This window comes from Chionomys nivalis, chromosome 5, assembly GCF_950005125.1.
Source record: "Chionomys nivalis chromosome 5, mChiNiv1.1, whole genome shotgun sequence".
NCBI classification, from domain to species: Eukaryota; Metazoa; Chordata; class Mammalia; order Rodentia; family Cricetidae; genus Chionomys; species Chionomys nivalis.
In genome coordinates this window covers 38616852-38628796 of record NC_080090.1, presented here as the reverse complement: position 1 = coordinate 38628796, position 11945 = coordinate 38616852, and the positions used below count along the sequence as shown (strand labels likewise).

Sequence of the window (11945 nt, the reverse complement as noted above, 5' to 3'; positions counted from 1 at the left end):
TCCTCACTCCAACCATAAGCATTTTTAATTTTACTTCTTTCAAACCCCACCTTAATTGGGGGACCTTTTGTGCATTCTAAAGGAGAATGTTATTGTGGAATGACTTCATTTCCCTTTGCCAAAGACTGGTGTGTGTGTGTGTGTTTGTGTGTGTATATACATATGTATAGCGATGTATGTATGTGAGTGGGTTTGTGTGCACATGCCTGTGACACATATGAAATTAATTGCAGTTGCTGTTTGTGTGGTTGTGTTATGGTTAACATACTCTTAAAGTAACCTCCTAACTGGAACATTCCAGCAACATGTTGGTCCACAACTCTATCTCTTAGAGGAATCACCTACAGCCACATGCCAGAATCAAGGTTCTTTCTCTATTTGTCTTTTATTAATTCTACCTTCTTTCCAAATCTTCTGATTTCTCTCTGACCATGGTAATTGTTGTTGGAGCCACTTGTTTGTTCCTGGCTGCTCAGCCCCAAAATAATCACACAAAACCGTATTATTTGCAATACAGTTCGGCCAATAGCTTAAGCATATTCTGGCAAACAACACAGCTCCATTAATCTGTGTATCACCATGAGGCTGTGGCTTCCTGGGTAAAGTTCTGGTTTCTGTCTCAGGCAGTGCTACACGGCTTCTCTATGACTCCACCTTCTTTCTCCCAGTTTTCAGTTTAGTTTTCCCTGCCTGGCTTTTCTCTGTCCTATCCACAGGCCAAGGCAGTTTCTTTATTCAAGAATGGTATTTACAGGATAGAGAGGGGAATCGCACATCAAGTAATCAGTGTAAATAGAGAATTTTCTCCATTTCACTTTGTCCCACTGGACCTGTTTCTTTCTACCCTCCAGTTCCTGAAACCACTTTTAGAATAACTAATTACTCAGAGGCTAATATTAGTATAATTGCTTGGTCATTGGCTTAGACATATTACTGACTATCCCTTACCATTAACTTATTTTACTAGTCTGTGTATTGCCACATTGCTGTGATTTGCCAGTGATGCACTGGCAAATTATTCCTTCTGTGGCTACACAGTGTCTCCCCAACTCTGCCTTCTTCCTCTCTATCTCTGCTTGGAGTTTTCACCTAGTTATCCTACCATAGGCCAAAACAGCTTCTTTATTAACCAATGATAATAAAATAAATTCACAGCATAAAGAAGGAAATCCTATAGCAAATCAGTAACTGAATTATTTACTATCTTTTGTAGTTGCACAAGAGTAAAACAACATATTAAGTTGACAGCTCAGAAGCAAAATAAGCCAGCAAGCCTTTTGGAAGAAAAATAATCAGCCAAGTTTATATATTCAGAAGAAACTTTGTCAACAACAGAGAGCACAGAACTGTAGAACAATGTTTTGTCTTCTTTCTCATTCCATACATAAAATAGCAAGAAAAAGAGTGGAGTTTAAATAAGATGCAGCCAATATTTCAGCAAAGGACTGACATTCAGTTCTGCTCCTGCCAATCATTCTGGCACCAAATTCTTCACATTGAATTAATGGTAGTATCATCAGCTGGAACTGTGACAATGACCGGTGACATGAACAAAGGTTACATTCAGAATCACAGGTAGCTATCTTTCTCTGGGAGGGGCATGAGAGAGTAGAATCCAAGGGAATTAATTTTCTCTGCAAATACAAGAGCTATCTTGAGATTATGTGGCTAAAATAACTTCTGGGAAACCTCTTTGACAAACACTGGCTTACGGTATTTCATGTGCCTTCTCTCATTTCTCATTGCTATTTTAGAGGGTGTATATTATGTGGGAGGTAGGAGAGGAGGCCCTGGATCATATAGAAAGACACGTTACCCTCCTGCCTCCCTTCCAGATCTGAATAGCGATACATCTTTATTCATTAAAACCTTGTCCTTGCCCTAAGCCCTAACCAGGATTGTAGCACTATTCAAGAAGGGGTAATGCAACAGTGAAATCATAGAAATCAAATAAATGAGTTAGCTCACATAGCTGAACAATTGAATAAGCAGAAATAGGCCAACGAATTGAAGGCAATGTGTTTAGAAAGACATAAAAAAGAAGTCTTCCAAGACTGTGATGATGGTGATCATCGAGTTGTGTTCCCAAGTTTAAAACATTCTAAACCAAAATCTCAAAAGTTTCTAACTTTGAAAAACTTGATCATAAAACTAGAAAACGGAACACAAAAGACCAAAAAATTTACTTTATTCTTTAAATTGAAGGTAGACTTAGGTGTGAATCTGGAAGGTTCAGAACTGTAGAAAAGGCAAGAAAAAATAGAGTTCTCCGCCACATCTGAAAATGGGAAATTATAATAAAAGGAAAAATTTATAAATATATAAAAAAGACTTCATTTAAAGGGAATATACATCATATGTAAGTGATCATTGAGGTGAGAAGGAGTATAGGAGAACATGAGCGATTCTTACCTGATGAAATGATAGGCACTTCAAACAGGAATTATAGTTTAGTCATTGATTCTGTTAATTTCCAGGGAAAAAAATCAAACACTTCAGTCCAAAATGATGCTCAGAACAGGAAGCCATTAATAAAGATGGGACATAGAAAAGAAATGGTCACAATGTTAAGGATGGGTATGCTCAAGACTTCCTCACCAAAGGGATCCAGAGCAAAGAGGATGGGCTATGAATTTGTCACATGAAGGGTGAAGCTCAAGCAGATTTTGGACATCAACAAAAGCTTTATTAAGCAAAAAAAATCTCAGACACTGATACTGACATTGATCTTACAGTTTCCCAAGACTGCAGTAATAAGCCTCACCTTAAGTAGACTGTAAAGAAATTGATAAAGGCCAGCAAGAAGCAGACCGTATAGGCTCTTGAGCTCCAGTTTGAGAACCTGAGTTCAGACCTTCAATCCAACAAGGCAGTAAGAGAGAACTGACTCCCAAGTTGTCTTCTGAATTTCATGGGCACTCAATGGCATGTGATCCTCTATTTACATATATGCACACACATACAATCAAATACACACTCAGACACACAATGTACTCACACATACACATGGATACATATGTAAACAGAATGAAAATATATAAATAAAAATTTAAAACAGAGACTAATAAATCAATAGAAAAAGTATGTATCTAAAAGAAAAATTGTTCATGTATAATATTTCATTTGGTAGTAAAAATGACATTCAGTGTTAGGATGAACTGTTCAATCATACACATTGGCATGATGTTTAAAATTACTCTGGACCCTACATATCCATTTACTTTCAATAGAGGTTGAATTAGAAAAATAACATGTGACAAAGTTCAGAAATCAAAAAGCATATTATTGATTAACTTGACTGGCAAACAAAAGTAAGTCATAAAAATAAAATCAACAAAACATGAATATCTGTAATGGTTTTAAGACATTTAATTAAACTCATTGACTCTCTTGAAAAGTGAAGTCTGATGTCTACTACTTATATTGAATATTAATCAGTTTGAAGAACTTGTTCATTGTGACTGTGTGGTAGCACAGATAACTGCATGGCTTGCAGAAGAGGCAGTGCATTTTTATCTGAGACATCTATGGAATATTAGTTCAAGCCACCTAGATGTCATGTGGTGAGGAAGTTCAAAGTGCAAAGACAGGCTATTTGAAGGAACCTGCCTAACTGTTCCAACTAATATATAACATGAATATTAGCTCAAACAAGCACCCTGCTGTTGAATGAATCTTCAGATATCTTTAGTCAAGGCTTTAGTTGTGCTATAGGATATAGAATACAGAAGTAAAATGTCACCAATTAAATCCTACCCACATTCCAAACTTGAGAATAAAATAAATGGAATTAGTCTTCTAAGCAACTATCGATTTGGGTAGTTTACTATATAGTAATAGATAATTTAAAAATGTCCTTTTTCTGTGAATTATTATATATTTCAGAAATACCATGCCAATGATTTATCTGTAAAGAAGTAATGATTCTATGATGGATTAGTAATTCTTTGAACTGGTGAAGGGAACAGAATTTTTGAGGGCAGATTAAAGTCCCACTACACACTTTACAATAGAATCCTTTCCTTGACAGAAGAAGATACCTAAGCGGATTTCATAGTGAGTTCTCTAGAGACACCTGCAATCAGTTGTAATTGTGGTCCCCATTCAAGTAAGACTAGCATATATTGGACCTAAAGAATTCCAAAGAATGCCTGGGTCAAAGCTATTACTGAACAAAAGAAAAGAAGTATAAAGGAATATATTTTTCCATTTCTGGTTTTGACACTTGTGTTCTCCCCTCCTAGAGGAAAATACATTAAGAGTGCACATGATTTTTAAACAGTAGATACAATCTCTATATTATTGAAAGAATGTCAGAAACAGAAAGTGCAGTTTCATTGTGTGAATTAATTAATAATTGTTTACTCAACACCTTTTATAGTCAGGCCTGTCCCTTCTTTCACATTGTGATGCTGAAAGCACCAAATGTTCTCTGAAGAGGAAAGCTAGGTATTTTTGTATGAGTGAATTTAACCATATGTTCAGTGAAAATCACCCAAAATAGAAGCACTGTTTTTACCTCCTTATAGAAATTAATTGTGTTCATCTACCAAGATATAGTCATGCCTCCTGATTGAGTCAATGGATGTAACTTACCTATTTTATCCCCTTGAAATAATTTCACATCAACACAGGCATTGATGGTTTCTGAATAGCATATTACTGCATCCTTAAAACCATGATCATACAAACACTGTAAGACCATGGGAGCACATAAAACCTTTCTGATGCTAGATTATAAGGAAGCCAAAAATACTTCTGAATAGCTTAAGAGAACCAGCATTATGCCAAGTGTATATTTCAGCCATAATTACATGAAATTAGAAATCAATAAAATAGGGGTATTTGGGCAATTTAAAAGTGTGTGATTGTTAAACATCAGAATCCTAAATCATTGGGGAAATGGAAAATAAGGTGAGACAAATGAAATGAAAACACAGAAAACCAGAGTTTATGAGCTATCGCTGTCATCATAACAAAGCATAGTCATTTAATAAAGCAAAAGTCACTTAAACAAGCAAAATAAAGAAAGTAACTATGACAGAGTAGAAGTTAATAAAAACAGAGCAGAAAATCCATGGACAAAATTGAAAACTGTAAATAAGTATTGCTTCTTTACAAACATCTATAAAAGTCATGAATGTCCTTGGATACCAAAAATAAGAGAAAACTACAAGGAAAATGTCACCTACAAAAGAGAACATAAACTCATACCTTATGAAGCTAAAAAGGGTTGTAAGTGCATGTAAAAATTTTGGTAACTCACATATTTTAAAATCTCCTATTAAAAACTAACTATTGGAGCTGATACATGAAGAATCAAGCAGAAGAAACAAAATTAGACACCATTATTGTGATACCATTATTAATGTGATGAGATCTAGAGTCATCTGGGAGACATGTGTCCAGGCACAGTTGGAAAGGGTTATTTAGCCTCTGGCCATGATAGTGAGGGACAATGTTAATTAGGTTAACGGAGTTAGCACCACACTAAGGGTTAGCACCCTTGATTGTATAAAAATGAGAAGGGTAGAAGGATTTCTGAGTAGTTTAGGGGCACTTTTTGCTCTTGTAGAGGAACCAGGTTAGATTCCCAGCACATACATGGTGACACAAAACCATCTGTAATTCCACTTTCAGATGATTCGATACTCTATTCTGACCTCTGTGGGCACCAGTCATCCATGAGGTACGGAGGAGTAGATTCAGACAAAACATGCATACATATAAAGTAAAAATAAGTAACAAATAAAAATCATGAAAAAGGCCGGGCGGTGGTGGCGCATGCCTTTAATCCCAGCACTCGGGAGGCAGAGGCAGGCGGATCTCTGGGAGTTCGAGGCCAGCCTGGTCTACAAGAGCTAGTTCCGGGACAGGCACCAAAGCTACAGAGAAACCCTGTCTCAAAAAAAAAAAAAATCCTGAAAAAGGAGAAAGCTATCTCAGTGCAAGCTTTGTCGACTGCATTTTGACTGTGTGTGCAACATGATAAGCTGTTCCAAGGCCCTGCTGCTTTAATATCCCTAACATGGATCGCACCCTTGAACTGTTAGTATAGATGCACCCTCTCTCCCTTGAGGTGCTTCTGCTAGGCTATTTTGCCCCACCTCTCAAAAAAGAAAACAAACTGAGGCAATTAGAAACATAAATCATTAATAACATAAATTTGAGAATGATTAGCATTTATGGATGTGTTAAAGTAGAACAGCAGATGTAAAAGTGCAAAGTGTATGATTAATTTAATAGACACAGAAAAAATATTTGACCAAAGCTTTTACCATAAACATTCAGTCAACCTGGAATAACACACAACTTTCTCAGCTTGAGAAAGAATGTCGATCGAGATTCTCAGTCAAAGTGTGTGGAGGTGATGGACACAGCCTCTCAGCCACAGGCCTTGTTTCTATCTCTCTGGGCTTGGCTTACTCTCTGCTCAGATACAGAGACCAGTTCTCCTGCTAACAACTTCCTATTGCTCTGCCTGCAGCACCCTAAACCTTTTTCCCTACCTCTCTCTTTCTCCTCTCCTCTACCTACCTTAAAGTCCTCCAGTCACCTTTAATCCAGCTACAGGGGACTCTGCTTCCTCTACCCTCTCATATATACAAATCCACACACAGACATACAGATGTGGGCACATAACTTAAAATAATGGAAACAAACCTTGAAAAGAACCACTGATGAGGATTCTCAGCTGATGTTATAGTTAATAGTAAGGAACTGAATGTCTCACTTTGAGGATCAAGATTAAAAAGAGGTATCGATCTGTTCTTGCCACTGTCCAATATTGTCCTGAGAGTACAAGTCAGGATAACTAGGAAACAAGAGTAAAACCACATCTGCACTGTTAAATTACTTCTGTCTATGGGTAGTATTTCTCTTGCAGAAAAAATATGACAATGAAGTGTGCTAACCAATATGGAGAAGAGGAGATTAATTCACACAAATCAGTTATATACTACTATTGAACCACATGACAAAGAAATTATAAGATGATTCCAATTTCAAAACTGTCCAACAGGATGCAATATGAAGAACTTTAACTGAAAAAGTATAAACTTTTACACTAAAACTATTAAACCTGTAGAGTAAAATTAAATTTCAAAAGAAAGCTATCCCATATCCATGGACCACAAATCCCAGTCTATTTATGATACCCCTATTAGTCAGGCTTCTCCAGAGAACAGAACCACAGGGATGTATACAAGGTGATGTTCTCAGAAATTGGCTCAGACAGTTTTGGAGAAGAGAGAAGTCTCCAAATCCTTACTTACAAAGCTAGAGGCACAGGGAAACAGATGCTATGGCTCCATCCTAAACCTCACAGCCTGGGAACCAGCAGAGCTGATGAAGTAAAGAAACTCCACGCTCAAAGCTGGGAGGCCAGGGAATGAACAACGAGCTCAAAATAAGTCTGAAATCAGGAGAAAACCAATGTTTTACTTCAAAGAAGATCTATTCAGACTTTCAAGTGAATGAGAACAAATCAATTAAGTAAAGCAATCAATTTTCCTAAGTGTACAAATCCCACCATTAATCTCATCTGAAAACACTGTCACCCATAAGCCGAGGGTAAGATTGGACCAAATAGCTGGACATTACATGGGCAATCAAGCTGATATGTGCATTTAACCATTTTAAGTTCAACTCTTACAAAATGATTTCTACACTCAATCCCTCTAAAAATCTATGCTACTTTCTTTTGCAGAAATTTACTACCTAATCTAAGTGGTTATATGGCAATACGGGAGAGCCAGAATTAACGAAATAATCATGAGAATAAAATGAACAGAGTTGAAAAAATTAAATTGCCTAATTTCAATCTGAATTAATTCCACAGCAGATAAGATGGTGCAGAATAGCATGAAAGCAGTATATGAACCAACAGGATGGAACTGAGAAGTAGAAATAATATAATACAGATAACTGATTTCCAATATGGATACCTGCACTTGTTTCTGTATAAGATCTGTGTGTGTGCATGTGTGTGTATGTATCAAACATTATATGAATGTTCATATGTATGTATTTCTTAAAATCATCATTAATACGCATAGATCTGGGAAAGAACACCATCCCAAGGAGACTACTGCAAAATCATTCACATCTGTTAGTACAACTTGGGTAGTTCCAGACTTCAGCAGGCTGAGACAGGAAGAGCAATGAACCAACAAGGTTCTCATCAGAGGCCAGAATTAGCCACTAGTTAACTGTAGAAGCTGGGCAGTGGAGGAACAGACTTTCACTCTCAGTGCTCTGGAGGAGGAGACAGGAAGTGTTAAGTGGGGTGTAGACAGGATCTCAGCTCTTTAGACTTAGGAATAAAACAGGTAGGAAGGAACTGGTGGCTGCTTCATTGTTCGTTCAAGGTCAGCAAGAGCAATATGAAGGAAATTTGTCCTAAAAATGGAAATTAAATTTTTTAATTAATTAATTAATTTATTAAAAATTTATGCCTCCTCCCCACCACCACCTCCCATTTCCCTCCCCCTCCCCCAATCAAGTCCCCCTCCCTCGTCAGCCCAAAGAGCAATCAGGGTTCCCTGCCTTGTGGGAAGTCCAAAGACCACCCACCTCCATCCCGGTCTAGTAAGGTGAGCATCCAAACTGCCTAGGCTCCCACAAAGCCAGTATGTGCAGTAGGATCAAAAACCCATTGCCATTGTTCTTGAGTTCTCAGTAGTCCTCATTGTCCGCTATGTTCAGCGAGTCCGGTTTTATCCCATGCTTTTTCAGACCCAGGCCAGCTGGCCTTGGTGAGTTCCCGATAGAACGTCCCTATTGTCTCAGTGTGTGGGTGCACCCCTCACGGTCCTGAGTTTCTTGCTAGTCAACTTCCTTAGCGATCAGGGAAATGCAAATCAAGACAACTTTAAGATACCATCTTACACCTGTCAGAATGGCTAAAATAAAAGACACCAATGATAGCCTTTGCTGGAGAGTTTGTGGAGAAAGGGGTACACTCATCCTTTGCTGGTGGGAATGCAAACTTGTGCAACCAGTTTGGAAAGCAGTGTGGCGGTTTCTCAGGAAATTCGGGATCAACATACCTCTGGACCCAACAATACCACTCTTGGGAATATACCCAAGAGATGCCTTATCATACAACAAAAGTATATGCTCAACTATGTTCATAGCAACATTGTTTGTAATAGCCAGAACCTGGAAACAACCTAGATGCCCTTCTATGGAAGAATGAATGAAGAAAGTATGGAATATATACGTATTAGAGTACTACTCAACAGGAAATTAAAATTTAAAGCCACAAAAATTTCCATCAATTATGTGGAAAATTATCCATATGACAAGAGAAAATATTCAAATCATATTTCTCATAAGGAGCTTGAATGCAGAATATTTAATAAATCCCTACAACTCAATGACAAAAAGAAAGTAAGCCAACTTCAAATTTACAAAATAAATACATACATAAATTTCTCAAGAAAATTCAAAAACAGTCACTACTATCAAGAAATAGCAACACCATACAGCTCATTTGGGGGAATAGGAAGCAATACAATTGAGATCCTTCTTCAAATCCATTAGGATTAGGATAGCCGTCATCACCAAACAGAAAATATCTAAAATACCTATTAATTCATGATGAGTTGTTGTTGCATGCTAATTTTTTCTTTCTTTCTTTCTTTTTTTTTCTTTTTTTTTTTTTTTTTTTTTTGTGTGTGTTCTAACAAACAAAGCTTGCCTGGAGATCAGAGGCCAGAATTAGCCACTAGTTAACTGTAGAAGTTGGGCAGTGGAGGAACAGACCTTCACTCTCAGTGCTCTGGAGGAGGAGACAGGAAGTGTTAAGTGGGGTGTAGACAGGATCTCAGCTCTTTAGACTTAGGAATAAAACAGGTATGAAGGAACTGGTGGCTGCTTCATATTCTCTGATCTTCCAGGTTTTTACCCTGAAATCTGACTACTGTTTTTTGATTAAGATTAATTACATTAACATTTCAAGACAATAATAGGGAATAGCTATTTTTGAACAATTAAATCAACATGTGACCTAAAAACCTTACAGCCAGTAAAAAAATGAAAACACAAAAACTTGGCAACATATGTTCATACCATCATGATTTATTATATTAAAAATTTAAAGCAGCTCAAATGTTCATTAATTAATGAATGGATAAAAATGTAGTATATTTGTATAATGGAATATTTGTTTACAATAATAAAGAGTCCCGATTTAAACATACACACAGGGATGGGGAGATAGTGCTCTATTAATATACTAAAAAACGGTGATTATAATAAACACTATTTTATATGATTTACTTTTTATAAACTGCTCAGAATAGGCAAATCTTTACAAATAAGAAGTGGGAGTGTGAAGAATGACACAGAGCATATAATCTGCACACAGGCATGTGTGTGTGCATAATGATTATTATAACCTACACACCACCTATGAGTATCAAAAAATACTAAAGTTTATCATCTAAGTGAATGTATTTTAGTGTATGTGAATCATATCTCAAAGAAGTATTACTTTATTTTTGACTACACAAAGTACTTAAAGTTATAGCCTGATATTTCGTGTCCTAGGACTTCAAGATATGTAGGGATATACAACATACCTAGACTTGGGGAGAAAAAGTTAATTCTTTCTACCTATCCATGAATTGGAAGAGTCATATTCCTCTGTAATGCCAAGTCACAGACAGAAAAATTAGTCAGTACAGTCACTCTTAAATTGCACCTGCCTTCAACATCTGTTCACATCTGTGATAACTGACTATGATCCTGCATCCTCTAGTATACTAAACAAACAGCATTGGATTACCATTCTTATCTGTTCTTCTGATAAAATTGCCAGTCTTGGAAGGATGGGAATTCCTACTAGCAGGGACTGGTCCTTATCAATGACTATTTGTTATGGAATCTTTAGAATACAGCATAGGCTCCAGTACTAACTAGGAGATAAGAGAATGGATGAGGTCAGTAAAGTTCACCAGTGCATTAGTTATCAAAGATCATTCAATTTGATAACACATTAGAAATGAAACCGTGCTCAGTCTACTTCTTCAGATGTTTTTCAGTGGCCCAGTTGAGACCCCAAATCAATGTCCTTTCTGTGTAATCTCCTATGAGGTTCCAGGTACAGAAGCTTCAATACTGGAGACTTGGCAGACTGTCCATTTCCAGGCTCCATGGAGAGATAACGAATTTAAGAGCAGGACCCAGCAATCTCTTTTTCAGTAAGTCGGTGCTTCTACTAGAGTGGCACACTTGAGAGTAATAGTTTTAATTGACAATATTTAGAACATTTCTTTTTTGAGGAAGATAATGAGGAAGCTGTTTTAAAAATATTTGTGTAGGGACGCCACGCCCCTCACGCCCAATAGTGCTGCCCGGGGACAAGCCACTTCCTTTCTGCACTCCTGCGGCCTAGCGAGCAGACAGGACCTCGACAAGCAGAACGAAACCGGCGAGTTCGTGGACCTGTACGTGCCGCGGAAATGCTCCGTGAGCAACCGCATCATTGGTGCCAAGGACCACGCGTCCATCCAGATGAACGTGGCCGAGGTTGACAGGGTCACAGGTCGGTTTAATGGCCAGTTTAAAACCTACGCTATCTGCGGCACCATTAGCAGGATGGGCGAGTCAGATAATTCTATTCTCCGATTGGCTAAAGCTGATGGAATTGTCTCCAAGAATTTTTGACCAGAAAAGATTGGGGGAAATCTGTCATAAATAAAAGTGAGGGAAAAAAAAAATCGTGTAGGCTCATTGATTTTCTCCAAGAACTAACTCCTCTTTGTTTAATGACATCCCAGGCAGCCTAACATCTTCCCAGCAGTTCCTGAATTTCTTTTTCTTTCTGTTTTTGTTTTTTTAAGACAGGGTTTTACTGTATTCTGAAGCCCTGGCTGTTCTGGTACTTACTCTGTTGACCAGGCTGGTCTTGAACTCATAGAGATCTGCCAGTCTCTGCT

The 11945-nt window shown here is 37.5% G+C and overlaps 1 protein-coding gene across 1 annotated transcript; it reads left to right on the top strand.

The window, feature by feature from the left end:
* Positions 1–1534: 1534 nt before the first annotated feature.
* LOC130874117 (40S ribosomal protein S21-like) lies at positions 1535–11708 on the top strand. Its single transcript, XM_057769117.1, has 2 exons — positions 1535–1575; positions 11328–11708. The coding sequence occupies exons 1-2, from the start codon at positions 1535–1537 to the stop codon at positions 11671–11673; spliced, it is 387 nt and encodes a 128-aa protein (XP_057625100.1). The 3' UTR covers positions 11674–11708.
* The last annotated feature ends 237 nt before the right edge of the window (positions 11709–11945 follow it).